Here is a 22,881-nt window from a genome sequence, read left to right as displayed (position 1 = left end):
CCAAATATGCCCCCTGGGTTTTCATTTACAGTTAGGAGCTACAGATACAATTACTGCTGACAGAAATTCAGAAGCCAGTGGCAGAGTGCATGTGGCAGTAGACTCATGCCAGGCAGTAATTGGGAAGATTATTTTTAATCAGAGCATATCCTACAGCCCAAACATTAGCAATCTCTTGTAAGGCTGACAGGAAATTAAACTGATACCAAACAAAAAAAAAAGGCCTCAAAATAGAAGTAATGTGGTTAGAAGTCTAATGATGGCAAAGCTCGCTCCTTGTTGCATTTTGCTGTTATCGAAAGGGAATCACTTTTAACTTAAAGCAACAGATTTCACTGTTCAGTGGTATTTTAGAGCAGAGGTGAAGGTGTCAGATTAGGATAATTTATACATATGCTTTTTGATAAAGTTGTATAGGTGTAAATCAAACCTGGAAACTGTATGCAGGTATTAATATTTTCCTTATTGACCCGGGACATTTATTTATATACGTATATCATGCATATTTATATATGTATATGTAAAATACTTAAGGGAGCTACTTATAAGGAAAAGCACTGTAATGGCTGAGATGCTCCTGGAATGCCCAGATATGGTAATTTTATAAGCCTGCATGGCCTGTGGCAATGACCCCACAGGAGAATCTCTGCTGTTCTAGCTGCATGATCTGACTGCCCCAAGGGAGCCAAGGTATTCTAACCCAAAAGCCCAACACTTGCATTTTTAAGGGGGTATTACCATTTTTCTGTCTGGCTTCTTCATAGATGCTTGGTAAGATTTCTTTTAATTGACTTAAGTTTTCCTTTTATTTGCGTTTCAGAAAATAAGGGCTCGAGCCCTGCAGAATGTTTTTCTGCTGTTGACAAATGTTGTCGTATCGTGTGCTTTAAATGGATGCAAAGCAAGAAGCTACTTCTTGCTTTTCTGTGCTATATCATACTTGTTTGAAAACGGAATTTAGCATTATAAAACCAGACAAGTTTCCTTTTTGTAGTGTGGACCATCTGAATGATATCTCATGTCACTCCAAAGCATAACATCAACATCTGTGATGTTCAGCTGGGTTATCTTGGGGCTTTTGAACGTGGCATTGTCAAAATGCACGTTTTCTCACAAAATAATTAGTGTTTTCTCTCTGTTGTATCGAAAATTTCTTTGCGGAACCATGTGAATATGACTGAAGGATAATACACGTTGTTTAGCTGTTGTCTGATATGATCAATAAAGTATGGTTCCTAATGTATGGATAACTTGTAAGTGCAACTGTTACTACCTGACATGGTATAGAACGTGTGCCTTGGTGGTTGTGGTGGTTGTTTCTATTCCTCCTCAGCTACATTAGGGATATTCACTATTGAAATTATAAATATATATATATATATATATGTATGTGTGTGTGTGTGTATATATAGAAATTATAAGTAAAAAAATAACACATTTTGGGAGGAAAAAACTCAATATGCTTACTGTTCAGAATTAAAGTGAATAAAACATTATAAAATGTATCTTGCTTTAGTAATATAGGGACTTTGGTGTGTGTTTTCTCTGTAGACTCAACATGGACAATATTTCTATCTTCTGTTTGTATGAGGGAATGTACACTGCCATGCGCGCATGGAAATGAAAATGCATTTAGGGTGAATTTGTTATGAAAAACATGTTTGAGCTTACTGTAACTGCTAAAATTCAATGAATAATTCAGTAAAATATTAGATGTCACCACCTGCTCATCGATTTAAACAAAATAATAGTGTGGGATTGAATGTTACCCTATTTTAATTCAAAGCTCCGTGCATGTAAAATATATTTTGGATGCTCCCTTCTGTTTATATGTTTTATGGTAATTGTTCTTTTGCAAAATTGCTTGAAGTTTACAAGTGAAAAACACGCAAGTAAATTGTAGTTGTGTATTCCTATTGAAACAGAAACCTGTACTGAGGATGATTTTGAATTACAACATTGTATTGCGTTAGTTGATTTCCTAATGCATACACAGGATGTAGATATCAAATAAATCAAAAAGTGCCTGGCTAGCTTTCTCTGCCTTTTTGATTAACTATTACTTAATAAGTAATAAAGTATTTATTGCTGTTTGTGCATGATTGGATTTTGCTGTTTTTCTTTGTTCTCATGTAAAAATGATATTATGTCTATATAACGGATGTTACATTTCTTTCTTACCAAAGTCCTCCTCAGTGCTATATTTTTTTATTGTGACTTTTTGAATCTTCAAGCTTATTTTGGACTTTCTGTGTTTGGAAGGCCAAAATATTATCTCCTTTGAATCTACCTTGCACAATAAGAATTTATTTCTCTTTCCTTAGGAAACTACACAGAAGCCCCATGCAAGTGGTGCCTATTGTTTTCATGACCGGAGCCTTCTTTCTGTAAGTACGCTGATTTTTATTATTATTTTTTGCTGTTGTTGATTTTACTCTTTTTCCTGGGAATGTGACTGGAACGTCTGTTTTGCTGTTATAGCGTATAAGGTAATATGTTGGCCTTCACAACTTGCCTTGCTGATGCTGGATCTCGAGACTCATAGGCCATACTTACAAGGTCAATTGTCTTTTACTCTTCAGTGAATATCAGCTTGTTTGTGGCTTGCAACAGAACGTCTTCCCTGTTTCTGTTCGTAGGTTAAAATAAACTGTTCATCCCTCTTTATTTCCCTTTTGCATGTCGGGGTTATGTTGCTCTGTTTATTTTACTTCTGACTGATTCTGTCAGAAAGAAATTTTAGTATATTTATTAGTTGGTTCAAACAGTCTTCCCCTTAGAACAGCTACAAATAATTCATTACGCTTTGTTGTTCAAGCTCATAAATTCATAGAACTCGTGATGCAGTGGCTGTGTTAGTTCATTTTTCTCTTTTTTTCCTTCCTGAAAGCTATTTTCCATTAGATGCAAACAGATGTTTTCTTATCCAGACTTTTTGTTGCTGTTTCATACTAAGAATTTATTTTTTCTTGCAAAGGATTTTAACCCATGCTTGGAAACAGTACCGATTAAACACTTTTTATTAGGATATGATTTTATACTCAGTTGAATAATAGTTGCTAAATAACAGGAAAACTAAATGAAGTGTGTGATTCTTGATGTGTGTGGTTGGTACTTCACAAAAATTTGTTAGCAATCCTCTGCTTAAAATAATGCATTGCTCCATCTTTGTACTGTGTAATAGGCATGGCTTATCCTGTGATGCAGCAATAGGAGTTGCACGTGTGGCTACAGTGAGTTCTGTATGGAGGCTTACAGAATAATTGAAATATACTTTAAATTAGACTTTGTTCTGTGTATAGTGAGGAAGTTGCACGTGGACTGATAAACTAGTGGTGCGGGCTCACTTTTCTCATAACAAGTGTTAGTACTTGAATTCTGCCCCAACAGTTTAGTGTCTGTGAAAGAATTTGGCTTGCAGTCCTTGTTAGGAATAAAGAGTCTTACACTTACTCTCCTATACTGTACACAATCTAGCTCTTAATGTCTTTGAAACAACATTTTAATATTTCAAGGCAACTCCCTGGTCTGCAAGGCAAAAATAAGAAAACGGTTTGTTCATCTTGAAGACAGATTTAAATAGTGCTCAGCATGCTTGTTGCTTTTCTCTTTCCCTCTTGAGTACTACTTTCTATCACAGAATAACTTTACAATTCTGAGCAGAATTGGACACAATTGACAGCTTTTGTTAGAAAAATGGTAATAAAGAATGTAAGAGTGGGGTTGAGGTTTCCAACCTGTGGGAGACAGTGGTCCCCAAGATAATTACCAGCACGTTTTTAGGAAGCTGGCATTAATTTTACTGTGAATATACTGCTTTACTATTTAAAAATGTACTTAAAGAAAAAGATATTCACATTCTTTCAAGAAGATAAATCAGAGATTTGGGATATACGACAAGAAAGAAGAAGAAAATACTCATTTGGAATTTGGGAAAGGTCTAATGCCTCCAAATCTCCATGTGCATAATTGATTTTATTATTTTCCCTTGTGATTGTAACCTAACCGGCACGATGAATATCAATCAACTTCTGGGGCTAAGAGGTCATTTTTTTCTTACCAGGCTGAGACTGAAGTCCAGCATGTTGCCTGGTAACAGGCGATGTAGATGAGTTGGCTCTTAAGTGCACCATATGGCTGGGCGTTATGCCCTGGTCACCCATGACATGGTGTACACATGTAGTACATTACTGATTATGGAATGGTTTGTCCCGTCCTCTTATTTAGCACATTTAAAAACAGCAATAAGAGTCCAACACAGGTTTGTTAAGATATGGAATGCTGTGTAGTGAAACATATTTCACTAAACAAATTTGGCTTTTCAGCTTACACTGATTGTATAATAGTGTCTATGCTACCAAAGAAAAGGGCAATCAAAATTGTACTGCATTGAGCAAACCAGTAAAGCAATCACAGACACTTCTGGAAAACAACTAAAAATAACTGTCAGAGGCAAAAGTGAATTGTTCCAAATTTACAACGGGGAACCAAGCACAAAGTGTGACCGGATAGGAATTTTTGGTAGAAATGAATATAAAGCCTTGATCAGCAGAGTTCTTGTTCAGTCCCTTAGCTAGAATGTTTCTCCTGTTCTGCTGTCAAACTTGAAGTCATTCTGAAAGGAATACTGTGGAGAGTGGAATTAAGCAATAACGCATGCTATGATCTCTATGTTCTGGCTGCCCAAAGCCTGGATAAAGTGAAAGATGGGGAATAGGATTGATTTTCTATATATTGCCAAACGTATATCTTCACTTGTGAAATGGAAGATCCTTAACTGGTATCCCAATTCAGGAGGCTGGGCCGTTAAGCAGCAGATATTCTTTGTTTTTTGTATTGTGTGATTTACTTAGAAAGATCAATTGCTGTCTGTAGCCCTCCCCTATACAGCTACACTTACCTAAAGCTATGTTGTATGGCAAGTAAGCTGTCTGTCTTGGGCTTTTCAGCTTAAGTTCTGTGAAGGCATGTCAGGATAAAAAATGTGACTTTCTACGTTATCCGCATTGTGCAAGATGTTTTTAGCCATGCCTTTTGAGGGAATTTCTGTATACTTGCTGTCTTGATCAGGTGTTTTAGTTGTTGCATTGTACATAGTTGCTGTTGGTGAATGTACTGTAGTTGAGTGATCCAGTATTACTTCTGGCACTTTTCCTTGGCTGTAAGTTTTTAAGGTAATAGGATGAAAAGCAGATGGTTCTCCATGTTAATCTAATAGGCATATCCATTGGAAGATCTGCCATAGTGATCCACATTTTCTACCCTGATGGATGTAGATACGTGTGTGCAAGTATTCTGTCCATCCCAAGTCTCATCATTACTTCAGCGTTAGGGACAGTTGTCTTCTTTCAGAAGCCTGTATTCATTAAATGAAAGGCATTTCAAGTGCTCTTCTGTCATTATAAAGCCGTGTTTCACTTTGAACTTGTTATCATGTTAAAATAATTAATGGATAAATACTCACAGATATTATTGCAATGAAAATAGATTCTCCCAATTCCTTCCCTCATTAAAACAAGTCTTTTAAAAATGTAAAGTAAAGCAAATCACTGTTTCAAATCAGTGTAGCATACCATGGGGATCTGGTGAGTTGAGTATGATTGAAGGATTTCTGCCTGAGAGGCATGAACAAAATGCTAACAAAGTACAGCAAAGGACGAGTTTTTTGCTTTGTGCAAGCTACAAATGAAAATATCAACTGTCTACTTTCCACTGAACAGGTGGATGTGCTGCTTGTTTCATTTAAATCTTGATCTTCTTACAAAAGGGATGGAAAATAATATCCTTCAGATAATGCTTAATCACTGCTTCATCATACACAACAGTTACTTGAGGAGACAGATGTCACAAATGAGAGCAATACCCTGTTTCTTCTTTCTCTGAGCATTTATTGCAGAGAACATTGTGTGATATACAACATTCTTTGGTCAGTTCAGATCAGCTCTCCTGGCCTTGTCCCCTGCCATCCTGCATACCCACAGCCTACTTGCTGGGGAGGCAGCATGGATTTGGGGGGGGGGGGGGGGGGGGCAAAAATAAGCAAATAAAAACAGCAACACAAAACCACTGCTCAGCACTATGCTGACAGCAGCAATAATGCATTTGTGGTGCCAGCATGGTTTTAGTCACAAATCCCAAGCATAGCACCATACAGGCTGCATTGCAAAAATTAATTATATCCTAGCCAGACCATAACATAACATACACCATAAAGCTGCTGCTTTTCTTCTTCATTCTTAATGATGATCCTTCTTGCTTCATCTACACCCCAAAGGAAAAAAAGAAATTATGAGCACATCTGGAAGAAAGAAAAAGTGGTGGGGTATATATATATATATATATATATATATATATATTTATTTATTTATTTTTTCCTTATCTTGAAGGATGTTTTGCACAGCTAAACAACCCAGTAAAATAAAACCCTGTGAAAAGATTGATCTGAAATTCTTCTCAAATTATGCTTTTATCTAGACCAAGTTGTTGTGTGGTATTGATTTTTAGATCTGAACAGTCTACAAGTAATAAAAGTTTCAGAGCCAAAATAATGGAAGGTGGTTTTCTGTCTTTTGTATAAGCCGGGTTAGGATATTGAAGTACGAATCAATTACTTTGTCACTCAGGGTCCTTGGAACTCAAAAGAAAGTTTTAGCATGACATATTGCTTCCAGATGCTTTGGTTCCTTGAGTCTTATCATCCAGGCAGTAATGTTTGTTTTTCTTCACGAGGTTGTTAGCAGGCTGGTCACTCTTAGTCCAACACGTAGCTATGAGGAAAAGCAGGAGATAGAATGATAGAATTGATGTTGAGGTTATTATTTAAGACAGGCAAAACTAAGACTGAATAGGAAAGTGCTGAAGGATTAAGTAACAGCATAAAATCCACTTCTGGAATTTCATAATGGATGGAAATTTGTTCTTAAGGAGTAAATGACTGTTATTGCTCAGAATCCTTTCCTGGAAACATCGGATGGAGTTCTCTGAAGCAGTATTTCAATGCTTGACAGCTGTCAGAAAAAGCAAATTAAATATTTGGTAATTTTCAGGAAAGGCCGTCAGTGCAGAAAATATAGGACTGCCTGCTAGGATTTGCATTAGTTTTAAATGTGCTCACTGTAAGCAGCTCTTGGGTACACTGTATCCCAAAATGGCGTCATACAGAGAAATGAAAGGAAGGGTTGGAGGTATTGAATAGCTTCCATCCAGGGGAGACATGAGCTCAGGCTCTTTATCTTGGAAAGGGTGATACCTGAGCGAAATGCGAGAAAAGTGATGGGCTGAAATTGTTATTGATATGAATATTGATGTGATAATGATATGACTCGTAAGACAAGGATCACAGACTCAATGAAATGATCTAGCAATGATGAGGGAAACTTTTCTTGCTGTATGTTGCTATTTTATGTAGCTTTGCCACTCAGTATTTCAGATACCAGAAATATGAATAACTATGTGATGGACAGTGAGTGCCTTGCAAAAACACTGTTTTCTAAACTTAAAACAAATGGTACAGTCCTTAAATTTGGGTTTTCTCCCATATGAAGTATACTTAAAAGCATCTAATTTGAACCTCAAATTCACTATGAAATGCTTTTCAGTTTTGTTGTTAGTATTGTTTGTAATGAACTGCTAAGGTTCAACAAGCCATTAGCCTGGTATTATCATCTTAAACACGAGAAATATTTCTGAGATTTAACTGATCTAAACATTTTGTGAGTTCTTTATCTATTTCATAGATGTACACCAGAAAGTATTTAGAAATGATAGCCTTTTTTCTTCTTTCTTTTTGCTATTCCAGCAAACGTGTCTGAAATCAAATTGCTGGACTGAGGTGGTATTTGAATACGTCATTAAGTGATGTTCATGTTATGCCTTCAGCACTGAGAGGTTCTCTATCATCTTGTTTTATTCCAAAGAAATATCTGTAAAAGGGCAAGAGAAACAAAATGTAGTGGGGACATCTGAGTAATGTCTGCTGTACTGCTTTTGATCCAGTGTAAAAAGCAGCTTTAATGCTCCTAGTATCATAAATAGCAGAATAATAGTAAAACTCAAAATGAGAAACTATCTTCTGTATGTTTTCTCAGTATGTGTGTGTGATTGGCATATGAAAATGAACTGTTCTACAATGAAATATTTGTTTTCTCCAGTGGCCCTGAGTCCCTCTTGAGAGAGAGAACAAGATATAAGGGCTTCTGCAGTGGAAAAAAATAGGAATCTCTTTTGTTGAGCTATAGCCTGTCTGCAGCAGAGCACTTGTTTGCATCCAAAGCTGCTGGCTGTTGTGTGAGAGGCACTCATAAGTGTATTCTGTTAGCACAGGTGCAGTGGTTAGGGTCTGAGTGCAGAAAATACTTCATGCACTTAGATTGGGAATATAAAACGCTGAAGGACTGCAGGTCTGTGCTCTGAGCCAAGCTGTGCAGATGAGGAAGAAGAGCAGAAGGGTGAACTGTATGAGCAAGTACAAAGAGGTTCCTTTCTCAGTCAGGTGAATTCCTGAGAATCTGAAACATGTCAAAATCTGTTTTCCTATCCTTGCAATGTCAGACTGATCCAGTCAAAATGGCATTTTAGCGGACTATTCGTATACTTGAGGTATTAGTGATTACCTCTGTATTCACAAAGCTTAAATTATTCCCAGTCCATTTATTAGAAAGAGAGGTTCTTCCAGGTTGTGGTGCAGAGAAAGAAGTCCCTATAAATAATATTCTGTTGCTTTGAAGAATCCCAGTGGGATTGAATAAACTGCACAGTATCAATGTCATACCTACACTTGTAGACTGTGTCCATGATTTCATTATGTCTGCATTTCTTTGTCTGTCTGTGGCCGAGCTGTTGAAATCCTTGCGATCCCCAGCGTCACCATCTCCCTTCACCCCGTGCCCTGGGTTGCCACCCTGCCAGCGCTCTGCATCATGCAAGCAGTACCACAGCCTGTTTGTGTAAAGGTCTACACCACACAAATAACCAGCTGTGAACTGAGTTGTGCACAGCTACCTGTCTATGAGGACAGTGGCTGTTACAGCTAAATAAGGCAAAAGCAAATTTTTAGGATTCTGGTGGGGAACTCGTATCAAGCAATCCTGATGAGGCTCAGCCCTGAGGCCTTGCAGACTCAGTACAGTGCTTGGAGCCAGTTACTTGCAGTGAGACTGTGTTCTGAGTTGTAGGACTATGCTCTGCACATCTAAATTCGGCTGTGTTCTTTAGATTTGTATTTGGTTTTTCCAGGAGATAGCCTGGCTCCAGTTCAGATCAGAATAGGTCAGATACGTGTTTACACAAAATCAGAGCTGTGATTGTAAAGCAAACCTCATCTCAGTGTTCAGTAGGGAAGGATGCGATTTCACTCAGATCTGATACTAAACTACCCAGTCTTTATTTTGTCTGAATTGCCACTGAGAAAATACTGTTATTTGATATCAGTAACTTCTAATTATGTTGGAAGACAGCTATTTTACTGGGTAGTCCAGATACGGTAATGTTTTCAAAGGAAGTGATTTTTTTGTTAGAAGGTTGCTTGTCTTGGATAGAAAATCTAATATTGTGGGTTCTTCTGGCTTTGCATTCCTGCAAACAGAGTAAAGTTTCATGAGCTGTGTTGCATCTCTAAGTTTGGCAAAAGCATTCAAATTTATCTTCCAAAAATGCCTCATATTAATTGTGTTCTTGTTAATGTTCTTGTAATTCTGTTGTTTCCTGATGTTCTCAGAGATCCTCCTGTATTTTCATTTGTGCCCACTGCCTCTGGTCCTGGCACTGGGCACTGCTGACAGGAGTCTGGCTTCACCTCCTCTTTGCACCTTCCCTCTGGGTGCTTCTGGACATTGATGAGATCCCCCTGTTCTCCAGCTGAACAGCCCCAGCTCTTTCATCCTCTCCTCACATAAGAGATGTTCCAGACCCCTCAGCATCTTGTCCAGCACATCCACATCCCTCCACCTGCTGGTAACCGCTGAGTGTTGGTGTAACATTAACAGTGAGCTGTAAAATGGAGGAGGCTGACACTCTGTGGTGGATATCATAAATATCATAGGATCAATAACAGATATGGATAAATTTTATGTATGTGATAGATGCCACCGTCCTTTGCTTTTTGGCACCGGCGTAACTGAGTTCGACAAAATACATGAGAAATCTTGTTTTATACGTGAGGAAGCTTGGTTGGCCTCTTTTTTTCAAGTAAATGTGAAGTAAATTGTAAAATAGAGAAAAATGGGAGAAACAAGAAATGACCATAAAGATTCAGGAGCAAAACACAAGTAAAATCAAGACAATAGCATCGTTATTATTACTTTTGAATGCAGCTTTTTAACGAACTTCAATTTTACAAAGACCTTTGTTGTTCCTACATGAGCGTGATCGGCAATGCCAACATTATCTGTGATGTGTTATTGAATCAGCAGAAGTAAACTTCCTCTCATTAGCAAGTTATACTTAAATCTGATGAAATATAATGACTATCTTAAGTGCAAATGAACTGAAGCTAGAAAGTTACTATCCAAATACTTGGGGTAGATTCACAAGGGAATGGATCAGAGGAGTGAGAAAGTAATATTGAACTCTTGTTGGAGGAAAAAATACATGAGATACTGAGGGTACCATTTATCACCATTACCAATATATTTTAGGGCAAAGCTCTTGTCCCTGAGCAGATACTGGTGGTTTTGTTTATGTGAAATATCTTAAAACTCTGCTGTTTTGCCAGAACATCTGTCTGAAGTGAACTCAGAGCCTTTGATATATCAGGTTTGCCAGTGGTTGTTGCTGCATCTGTGACTGCTAAAATTATCTACAGCTGGGCCGGCTGGAGCTTAGCAGTAGCCAACTCTCAGTAATTTGGCTGGTATGCTGGCTTTTAGTGGAGCACTGTGGGGCTAGGAATAGATTCCCATAAGGTAAAATAACCTTTTCTGATGGGGGGCTGGGGAAGGAAATTAAATTAACTTCCTGAAAGACACTTGTCAACTGTAGATGAATAACAGCTATTTTGAATGTTAATTGATTAATCCCTTAATTAAAATAATTTCCTTTTTGTAGTCAGAATGCTCAGATGAATGTAGAAAAATGTGATAATGTAGAAGATGTATTTGAAACGTATTTCTGTCAATCTGGGTTGAGATAGATGCTTCTGTAATTGAGTTTGTCAGAGAAAACCAAGGCCGCAGGCATCCTCCCATAGGTGTATGCAGAAAGCTATATCCGTGCATCATTTTACGTCCCATTATTCCTAAAAATATGGGAGATGGTGGTGCTGTGAGTTTTGTTGATGGTATCAATATAAAACTTGTGAACAGAGTTCTTGCCAATGAGAAATCAGGCATTTAGGTAGAATTAAATTTACTGTCAATATTTGTGATTTCTCAGTTTACAATAAACTGACTTTGCCATTTCATTATGGATTATATGACTTTTCCATATCAGCAAGATTTTATAAAATTTCACCCTTTTTCTACTGTAAGTAATTGTAAAATGAAGGGTTGTTTAAATAATAGATACTCTTGCAATATAGAAGAGATAATAGATACCTTTGCGTTAAATAATAGAACCCTTGCGTTGAAGGTTTACCAAAGCAAGAAAACAAAACTCAAAAAGATGGAGCTTCTACCATAGTCATGCTTTCCCCTCAGGAATTATAAGCTTAAGAAGTGATAGAGAAAACCTAGGCAGGAGCTCTGAAATACCTGGCAACCAGTCAGAAATGTATTTGGGTTATAATTTACCTGGGCTATGACAAACGTTTAGCTTTGGTCAGTTAATGGATACGTGCATATCTTCTGCAATAGGCTGGAATATTTCAAAGGAACTTTTTCTTACTTGTTAAGTGTGCACGATTTGTGCAGATGTTTCAGGTGCATCTTTGTGGAGTAGAGCTAAATTGCTTCCTTATGGTAATCCTGTGCATTAAGTAGTTTCCTCCTACTAAAGTGAAGGTTTCTTAATGTAATAACTCTTAAGTTAAATATCAGCTTGAAATCCTCTGTGTGCTTGCAGCGCGTTGCAGTTCATCCTGGGTTATATTTAGAACGTAAGGCTTATACTTCTTTATTTTACTCACGCTTTGATTGTTCTCTTATTTTTTATTTTTATTTTTATTTTTTTACTTGATATATATTATTTTCTGTAGTGCTTTCTTAAGTTTGTTTAGGAAGTCTATTCATTATTTTCCAGTGAAAATTGCTATGTAACTATTATGCAATACACGTTTGCAAACCAAGCTGGAGCTTGGAGAACCAAGCTTCTCTATACTCGCAAATGACAGACTTAACAATTCTGCAAGGATACCAAAGAGAAAACGTTGCACAGAGTTCTTCCAAAAGCTTTTGAAAGTTGATTAATGTTTCATAGACTTTATTTACAATATGTATAATAAAATTTTGCATAATTCAAAAGCGCGCTGTTTGATTGTGCAGCGTTTATTGAACTAAGAGTTCTTATAAAGTGCATAAACAAATACATCAAACCAATGGTAGATGTACTCCAGGGTAAAAGGCATCAATTTTTCGGAGAACTCTGCTCTAAGATACAGCTCCAGATTTTCGTCTGGTGTGATATCAAATACACAATGAGCTTTTTACAAACTATTTTGACCTTTCAGCTGAGTCCCTGACTCTCTGGTTGAAAAATAGTTTTTGACGTTATGAAGATAGGAACCGGTAGATGCCACATAAAGATGTGAGTTAGAAGAGCCCAGAAAAGGGTGCTTTCTGGAATGATTGCTGCAGACTGCAATACAAAGAGTAAATTATCAGGGAGTCCCTTGGCATTCCCTTGGATTGAGGGCCTGGTGGAGGGATGTCATGTAATGCATTCAGAAAATGACCAAAATTAAAAATGCTTAAAGCAGGGTTAACTTTTAAAGAGGCCCAAGAAAGCTGAGGAGCTGCTTTCTTTGAAGCTCCAGGGAGGACAGAGCACTGAATTCCCCCAGATGACAAAAAAGCTACCATGAAGGAAAGGGATGAAAAGCTTTAGTTTAAAAGTAGGTTTCAGGTTTATTATTTAAACTTATGAAGCCGATCTTTATCAGGGTGCTGATGGAACAAGGAGGCTTCAAGTTTAGAGAGGGTAGATTTCAGTTTCGTTGCCTTGAAAATGAATTGGAATGAGAAGAAAATATTCTACAAACAAGACAACAGATACAATGAGTGGGACTGGAAGTCTATTAAAATGGAATAGCCTTATTAAAAATACAACAAAACAGAAATGAAGCATTGAATGCTGTAGTCTACTGTAGCCAACTCTATTATTTTTTCCTTTGCTTTTCCTACCTGTGCTGCTTGCAAGCAACACTTATCTGAAAAAGAATTCTCACTCTGCTGCTTTCCTTGCTGTGCTAATCACCTGTATCTTGAAATACATCTTCAGAATTGTTTTATTGTGACAGGTCAGCAGATAAAAGCTGAATACTGGGGGGTAAATGGCACTGACTAGCAGGCTTTCTTTCTATAGCCTAAGCACTATTCCAGAAAAAAAAAGTTGGTTCATCATTGCTGTCGGGTCTGAAAGCATTACTGGAAAATAGAGTTCTATACTTAGTTGCTGGAGGTGAGATTTTGTCTTACATTCTAGTTTTTCCTGTCTCTCAGTAAATTTATGTGATAATTGTCACCACAGCTGTCTGACCAAAATCTTTAATGATAAAACTGTAGGAGCCAAGGCACCATGGTGAGGGTTGAGCTATTAGTAGTTTTATGTGTAAGAGACACAAATAGCGCTTTGTCTCATAATTTCTTTTTCATTCTCACACAGCATAGAGATAAACAACACAGATAAGTGTGCTCAGTGTCTTCTGTGGAGATGCTCTGAGTTGTGTTGGAGTTTCCTGGCTAGTTTCTGGTTTAGAAGCAAAGCAGCCAACAACACCAAACTCCCAACTACTAGTGTGCCTCAACAAGCCATGACATTGCAGCTACCAGCATCTGCTGTAAAATATTTCTCCATAATGTAAAATACATTGTTCAGGTCTGGTTGTCCTATTAAACTTAAGAAAATGACACCTATGTCTCATGGACCACCTTCTGCTGACACAGAAACAAGTGACATGTAATTTGTAATGGGATGGATATTTAGTACCTTAGAAAAGCTTCACGGTAAGGAGTTGTTTCTGGTGTGTTCTCATTCTCACTGCAAATGGCTGCTTTTAGTGCAACTTGTGAGAATTATCAAAGCTTGAAGAAAGAAACAAAAAGGGAGAGAATGAGCTCAGTATTGTTAAAGCTGACTTCATGAGGCTGTTTTCACACTTCCTTGGGCCATAGGATTAAAAAGCAAGTCAGAAAGTAGCATCCTTCAGCATGAAACCTAAATACTCAGTCCAAATACTTTGGACTGATAAGATAAATCCGGGCATGCCAAGAAGTCCTTATTTCTCAGTAAAGTTATTGGCTCACATCTCACGCTTGTAGATTGGAGTAGAAATTGATCTTTGCTTTTGGAGGAAGAATTTTCTACCATTCTGGTTCTGTCAATTGCTGTAGCAGGGAAAAAGCATGAGGAAGGAGAGGGAGGGACTAAGAGTTACAGACCCCCCCCATCCCCCAGTACCACTTGGGGGGAGAGTGAGGTTAAAAAGAAATAAACCAGGATTGAAGATGAGCCTGGAAGAAGAAGCAGGGGTGGAGGGAAGGTGTTTTTAATTTTGATTTTAGTTATTATTATTCTGCTCTTATTAATGAGTGATACATTAAATTAATCTTCTCCAAACCAAGTCTGTTTTGCCTGTGGCAGTAATTGGTGAGCAATCTCCCTTATCTCAGCCCCTGAGTTTTTTCATTGCATTTTCTTTCTGCCTTATGCTGAGGGGGGAGAGGAGGAGGGAAGGTTGGTGGCAACTGTGGTCAGCCGAAGTCACTGACCACACAGGTGTGGATACAGCCTCTTTACTGTGCAGCCATGTAGGTTCTCTGTGCTTTAGTTTTTTCAGTATGTGAGCATAGCTTTGTGTTTTAGAGTGGGCTCTTATTATTTAAAAGCAACTGGGATGTGGCGTGGGCTAACACACCATGCTCTGTTCAGAAGCTCCAACAGTTGCAGGGACATCTGCTTAGGGCTCCCACCCAGTGCTGGCTACTGTCCTTCTGGACTCGTGCTGGCTGCAGTGCTGGGGCATCTCTGCTGCTATTGTGCCTGCCTAGATTAAAGCTGATCAAAACAGCTGGGAGACCTCTTCAATATTTATCATACTGTACATATAATGAAACTCTCATATCAGTAATTGCTAGGAGATTAAACCTTTTCAAAGATACATTTGGTGAATACTAATGCTCTGCTCTCAAAAGGATGAGGATGTTACAAGAACTGAGAAAGGGAAAGGGGAAATAGAAGGAGGAAAGATTATTTGTCTTTGTGGACCAAAACCAAACTTCTTGTGTTGAAGGAGCCCAGAAAGGGATTATCTTTAGACCAGAGGCCTACTGGTTCCTTAATTCAAAAATAAATAAGCTGTTATTTCATGACAGTTGTGCAACAGTTCAGTCCTGGGCCCTGATCAGTTCTGGAGAGGCCTTGCTTCATGCTTCTAGTTGAATATTTTTCTGGGGTGAAATTCCTGAACTGATGAGTAGCTGAAATTGCAATCTGCTTAATATCATTTCTTAAAACTGATCTTAACATCTATGGCTCTACAGATGTTTTTCTGCTCTGTGGTTCAATTTGTATGTGATCTTTAGTAGAACATGCACAGTAAGTGAGCAATCCAGAAATCCCTTTGCTTACAGCTGTCTGCCAATTAAGTGGTTTGGATCATGCCCTGTGATAGACAGGAAGATGAGGAATGGGTATTTCCTGACCTTTGGTGCTGTGAGCTAGCACGTCTAACATTGCCATCACTCTCTTTGGCTTTGTTTACGAGGCATTTTTCTTTTTCCTTGCAATCCTCATAGGGAAATGATAGGCAAGTAGTTTGAAACAAGCTATCAGTTACTCCAGTGTCGGTAGGATCAGTGCCAGGTGAAGGATGCATTTTGTGGAGTGCTGACCTTGTCTGGCTGCTGTTGTCTGCAGTTCCCCATGGCCAGCCACTCCCCTGCTGTCCTCCTCTGCAGAACACGAGGAGAAATCAGGTAAAGATTCCCTTCTTTCAGGCTGAACTTCAGTCCTTTGCTCCCAACTCCTCTGGTGTGATGGGGAGTGGAGGCTGTGGGCAGTCACAGCTGTTCCTCCTCAAGGTGGATGGCATCAGGGCAGCGTGACAACAAGATTTTGTTGTTCTACACACAGAGTGTATGAAGTGCAGGTTAAGTGACAAACTTTCTCCAGAACTTTATGCTGCAGTGTAAACTTGAGCACAGCCCAAACCCTGTACGTTACTAAGTACTTTTTGAATAGCTAAGGAAAATATCTAACGTAGACAAGAGCAAGCAGGAGACCACAAACAATTTGCCTGGTGAGATACCAGTTTCTTAAATAACGGAAGTTAACTTTTATAGTTGTATATTCAGGTGAAGGTATAGCCATACACAGAATCATTTGCTATTGGAAACGGTATTAAAATGATGAAGAAGAATATTCTAGCTAATCTGGAGGGGAGAGATGAAATTTCTGTGGGCTTTACTTTTAAGTTAATGTCCATTAGAAACTCATAGCTGCCTTCTAAATTAACCATGTCCTGTGAGACTTAAAAATAATAATAATAATAAAATAAAAATCCAAGCTCTCTTTTACGTATTAAAATTATTACAGAACGACGGTGTTATTAAGGAATCACAATCCATGAAAATAAATAAAAGGGAAAAGAAAATCTTTCAACATATACTTGGAGTTTATTTTGATGGGTTCAAGGAGAGCACTGCCGCATGTGCAACAGCTGCCCAAAAAGCAAGCAAACCTCTAGAAAATGGGGAATAAAAACAGGATAGGAAGCAGTTCTGAAGATTTATTACATTATGAACTCAATTTAGAAAGTATTTTTCTAGCATAGGATGCTAACAAACTGTCATTCAGTGGAATAGAATGATAGCAGATGTACAACTGAGAAAAAAATGCGCTTTGGGACATAATATGAAATTATTCCATAGCACTCAGCACAGCAAGAGGTCACTGTGGGCAACCACGTGTGTAAGATAAAATGGGGTTATGTTTTCTAAGCTGCCTCAGCAGTATAGGGAAATGGAGTGAAAAGAAGATGTGTTATACAGGAAGGATGTGTAGGGGTTGTGGGCTGCTGGGTGACCTCTTGAGTTCTGTTTCTTACAGCTCAGAGCCTTGCTGAGGTATCTTGGTGAGTCTGATGCAGACTGGGGCTTGGCATGGCATAGCCTGTGTTTTATGTCTGCCTCCATATCATGTTCCTGCTGCCTTTGCTTCAGGACAAAGCCCAGCATCCAGCAGGTTGCAGCAGCCCGTTCCCTTACAGTTCCCTGCCTTGGCTATGCCTGCAGCTAGCCCTGGGTGTTATGTTGTAAGAATACCATTGAAGTATTTTGCAGTGCTCCATAAAAAGCTATTCCATGTGTATATAAAAATGTAGATGTGTGTTTTATAAGTCTTTATGAAAACTGAAATATGCTTAATGAAAAAGGGATGTTCTGGTTCTGACAGTACGTCAGCTGACAGGCACTTGGAAGAAATTTTGCTACAGGGAATTTAACTCTTCTTCAGGTTTTCTGTGGGCTAACAGCTGCTGGTATACAAGAATGACTGTTAAGATATCACGAGTACTATCAGTGTTTCAGATGTGTTGTACTGTGCTATTTCCATTTGAAACTGCAGGGAACTGGCTGGTGAGCATCTCTGCTATGGGAAGAGGACTGGAAGCTTGTGGTGCCAGTAGTGTGGCTGTATGGTATTGCAGAATGAGTCAACAAATGATAGCATGTTTTCGTGTGTGCTGTTCCTTGTATTTCTAAATACTCTGAGGAACGTTTCTTGAAGTAATTCAGGGATTTTCTAAGTAGGGATATAAGAAAACTTTGCTATGAAGTTCTCAGGAAATCCTGATGTAATTAATCTCTGCCTGTGCTTGACCTTTGTGTTCCCATGCAACGACCCCATGTTTTCCCTTGGTTAAGGAACCTCTGGAGGAGACAGCAAAAATACCCCAAAAAATGGACATTTAGTCATGTTTTTGTGCTGTGCTTACACTTATTTTTTTCTAATAGTCTGTTTGATTCTGTAACAGTTTTATAGACAGTTTTATTACTTGAATAATGAGTGACAGAAGAAGTCATGTGACTTAAGTCTGAAATCTTGCGATGTTAGAGAGGGAATTAAAAAGTGAGTCTATAAAGAATTGGTCATTCCCTCTTTGTGGAAAGAAGCTGTGTTTGTGAAGGCAGTAAAAACATAACAGGCTGTCCAGCTAAACTAGGTACAGACTTGTCCAACTGACTGTTAGGCGATTGTTTTAGTGTAATGGTAATGTAGTTCATGTTGTATTATCCTTTGGACTGAAATGCCTGTCAGTCAAGAAAGACCAAAACAACACGATGGAAACACAAAATATGACAGCAATGATTTATATGGTTTATATAAAGAGAATGCGTGCTGCTGATCCCAGAGGAACTGTAAAGGGCACCAGCGACCCATACTGGTACTGAGGAGCTGCATACCTGACCTCAGCACGATGTGTTGGCAAGGTTTAAGTGTCTATTTTAAGCATAGAGTTAGAATTTAGCCAAGGTTTGGAATCAAATCTGGACCAGATATGAAAATTGAAACTGTACAATAGGCAGCAAATGAAGGTTAGACAGTGAGAAAAGGGACAGAGGAGAAAGGCTGGACAGTTTCTTTAACATCAGAAATGCATTGCAGATTAAAAGGACACACAATAAAATATAATTAAGTCAGAGGAGGCTTTTGAGAGGGAGAATTACTTGGTCTGTAGTTAATTTTTTTTAACTTGGATACTGAAAATCTCTTTAAAAAATGGTTGTGCCGTTAAGGAGGAAATATTATAACCAAAGCTTAGCCTGTGGTGACCTCTGTGAACAAACATGAGTTAACAGCTTGAGAGGAAGCGGTATAATATGACCTGGGCTGCAAGGTGCTGGAACTGTGGGCTTGGACTACGGATACAATACTTTATTTATAATAAATAAGGCTATTTCCAGTGGAAAGATGAAAAGAGAAGTAGTTCCTACAGCTCAGCATATGGAGATGAAAAGGGAAGTAGGTTCTGCAGCTCTGAGATGAGTCCGGGGCTGCAGGAGCACTTGACTTTGAATCGGACTGGGGAATGGTATTTAAAAGCCAGAAATGTTTGCATCATTTCAGAAGAAAATCCCTTCTATGCTCATGTTCCCTATTTAAATGTCCCTTAAAACAGCATTTCATATTTCTACCTGTGCTGCTGAGTTTTTAATACATCTATTTAAATGCAAATTTTGACTTTTGGTCTGTAATCACGGAAGTGTTTGTCACTAAAATTTATATCAGAAATGTAATTTCATATAGAAGCAGCAGTGGCGTGGCGGGTCACAAATAACAGAATTATCCGTCAGTGCAGGGAAGTGCTTAGTATCATCTGAAGAGCATGTTTTTTTTTCCCTTGAAACTCCAACTTACTTTAATACGTGTGCTACTAATGTACTTTTAAGCTGTGCTTTGAGTGTTTGCTTTTGCACCAACTGCTCCCTTATTACCTTTTTTTTTCCCTCTCTATCCTCTGAATTACCAGGATGGCAATCCTGACAAAGCGTCTAACCTGCGTGTTCAGGAAATGAAGGCTCTCTTCCAACATCATGTTTTTCCTCTTCTTCACAAGCAGGCTTAATAAAAGAGACTTGACTGGATGGCAGGAAGTTTTGCCAGGGCGATATTGAATCAGCGACAGATTACTCTTTAGATGCTGCTGAGTGTGTCATTTGTATTTCATTTTTTCCCCACTCGCGGAAACTGCTGGCCCTCATTAGTCTGACTGTCTGGGTTTCCATGGCCAGCAGCCCCGTGTCTGCCAGGACCACAGCTGCTGAGCAGGGCCACAGCTGCTCGTGGTGACTGAGCTCCAGCTGCAGCAGGCAAGGTCACAATTGCCAGAATCGTTTTCCTGTCCGTCTCATTTTGATGGATGTGGCAGTGCTCAGTGATGAGCAGATGAGTCGCCGCAGCTTCAGACCGCTGGTACCTCTGGCTCATGGTTTGGCACAGCTCCTCGGTGGCATTGCAGCTCCTGATACCAATAAGCCATGATGTTTGCAAGTCCCCATTTCCCATGTGAGCAGGAGGAAGAACCTTACCTGCTTGTTCAGAAGGACCAGCCTTTGGGCTGGTCAGCTGTAGGGGGCACAGCAGAATGTGGTGTGGGGAATCAAGAGCACAAGATCCAAGCTTAACTTCCAAGGGATGAAGAGTTCAATGTGTCTCAAGATACCTCTGTTTCAAAGAAACACTATACAGACACTGAGCCCCGGAGACCTTGTGCCTCATTATAATAGCACGCTTCTATTTACCTAATTCTGCTAAGTGAATACAGGTGGCTGCTTTCATTTTGCTTGTTGTTTAAAATAATTTGATATTATTAAAGGGACGGTGAACGTGAAATGCCAGATAGATTACTGCAGCCAAAGAACAGAATACTCCTTAGATCTATCACATTTTTACTTATGATCCTGAGATGTGCTCCTTGTTAAATACTTTAGATTTCAAATGATAAGAGGATCTGAAGGACGCATTCCTTCATTTTAATTTCAGTCGTCTCTGTTTATTTCCTGAATTTGGATGGCTTAAGAAATATTACAGTAAACTTATGGAGTCATTTCAAAAACAGAGATAGCACAACGTGTGTTGAGCAGTGAGATTCCTGGCTGTTTGTAATATTCAAGTTGTTTTGGTCATTGTGTATGTGTTAGAGGCAATGGGAGTGAAGAAGATGGGATAACAGCAGTTAAAGTCAATCCAAGGTCACAGCCCAGATGAAATCCAGGAAAAGAGAAATCCTAAGGGGAAGATGACTATTTTTATAAGCACTTTATCCCCTTATAGTGACCTAGATACCTGTGCTGATACTGGGGAAAAGGGAAGCATGGTATTACCAGTAGTGAGTGAAGTTATTTGTGCTGGTCTTAGGTTGCAAGGGAAGCAAAGGCCAAAATGAAATGCACTTCAAATTGACAACATAAAAAAGGAGCTTTTGTATAAAAGCTTCAAGCTTGCAGTTTTTCAGGTCTTAAGAATATTTCCTATATATTTGATCTCATGCACTTCTTTTTAAGAAATTGTCAGTGTTTTATTGCAGAGGAGAGAAGGTATTGGCAAAAAGATGATTAGTGGTAAAACATCCATCACCTGCTGTGTGAAAGGAGACGGCAGATGACAACTGAGAAGGTCTGCATGCAGATTTGTGGTGCTTGGTTCTATGCCAAGATACTGTTCAGTTTCAATTGTGTGAAGGCATGTGTACATCTGTACTTACTGCTTGACATGATCCAGAGGTCAGTTCCTTAATGTAGGTGGCACACTGGCCAGAAGGATGGGACAGATTTGGTGCTTTGCTTTCAGTAATAGTGATAACTGTGTGCAACGTGTACTTGGCTTCTGTTTTTTGAGGGTGGTGAAGATTATGGCTTAGAAACTTGAATTTCCTTATGTTTACAATTGCATGAAGGACACATTTGTGAGACCGCTGTAGATTAAGCAGTTGTGCCTTCTCTGTCTGAACTCTTCCTTTTGTTGTGAAATTCTGAAGGGCTCATAGTAGCACATCATGGTAAAGTAATTCTGAAAACCAAAGTGATGCCTTTCCTTTCTGTATTCAGTGATTGGGTTTGAATACTGTATTAAAAAACGAAGTATAATTTTGAGCATATTAATTTTATGGACACTTGTATTTGATCACCCCAGTTCATCTGAATATTCATATTTCTTTAGTATGGTTGTATGCCATTCCTTTCCCTTCCTCATAACCATATTGTACACAGAAAGGTTGAGAGAACTTCAAGTCGTGTGTTTACCCTCCAACAAGTGTAACGTAGTGACGAATAGGTGTGAGCTGCGTGTCATGAATCAGAAAGCCTCGAGTCAGCAGTGCATCTTTAATCTTTTGGAAGGTAAGCTTGCAAGTTAATTGCTGGATTTCATAGATTGTAGGAGTACATCAATATAATTGATTTTTGACACACTGGGAGAGCAGTAAACATATGCAGTTTTGAATTTTAACAAGTGTCATACCTGATAATTTATCTGCTTTGGAATTAGGAGGTCTGGAGCTGGCTCCTAGGTAATTCACACACATTAGTACACTGTTATCTGCATAATTCTGTGACATCAGTGACTGGGTGATTCGCTCAATTTTAAATTAGACAAATAAGGCATAAATGTGCTGTGTTTAATGAAAATTGCAAGTAAAAGCAGATTATCATCTTTTTTTTTATGTCTTTGAAGATGTTCTGTTGATTCTTGATCATTTTAGCTAAAATTTCTTGTGATGATGATAGTAGTAGTCCCCAGTGATATGCCAGGTGTGATATTCAACAACTTCTTTTAGTAGAGGCAGGAATTTCCAGTCTGAAAGCTGTCACCTCAGGTAGTGCCTGGATCTCAGTGTTGACTTCTCAGTAACATGCCCTTTTGTTGATGCAGTTCACAGCCCCCAGCACGTGCATTTCACAGACGTGTTCCTCATGCGGTCACACCATGTGCTTCAGACTAGTGTTTGTATTTGGAATGGTAGAGACTTTTAAAGTCATTCTGTTCTAGCCGGTATCTGACAAACCAGTATGAAGTGCTGTTTCAGAAAGTTCAGTCTGCATTTTTCATCCTTCCTAGATTTCAAGAAGTTGCTGCTTTTGTCTCAAGGAAAGAGTATAAAAAACCCTCAGAACAAGTAGCTGTAGCTCTCTGAATAAAGATACAGAACCAGTCCTGCCTGATAAATAGTGCTGAACTTTGTAGGGAGAGTGTTTGGAGCAGATCTAGTTGATAAGGCTGCTGGAATCAGTA

At 38.7% G+C, this 22,881-nt stretch overlaps 1 protein-coding gene across 20 annotated transcripts in view; it reads left to right on the top strand.

Annotated features, from left to right (window-relative positions):
- Window positions 1-22,881, top strand: part of RBFOX1 (RNA binding fox-1 homolog 1) — a 584,605-nt gene that overhangs the window by 86,644 nt on the left and 475,080 nt on the right. For all 20 annotated transcript variants that reach the window (XM_072349235.1, XM_072349263.1, XM_072349278.1 and 17 more), the window contains one exon: window positions 2,325-2,387. Coding sequence is in view for 1 of the 20 variants with exons in the window: in XM_072349226.1 (XP_072205327.1) it covers window positions 2,325-2,387 (63 nt within the window). In the remaining 19 variants the exon portion in view is untranslated. Of the gene's footprint in view, window positions 1-2,324; window positions 2,388-22,881 lie in introns of those variants that run through there.

This window comes from Excalfactoria chinensis, chromosome 14 (assembly GCF_039878825.1).
Source record: "Excalfactoria chinensis isolate bCotChi1 chromosome 14, bCotChi1.hap2, whole genome shotgun sequence".
Classification (NCBI taxonomy): Eukaryota; Metazoa; Chordata; class Aves; order Galliformes; family Phasianidae; genus Excalfactoria; species Excalfactoria chinensis.
This window is presented reverse-complemented; position numbering and strand designations above follow the sequence as displayed.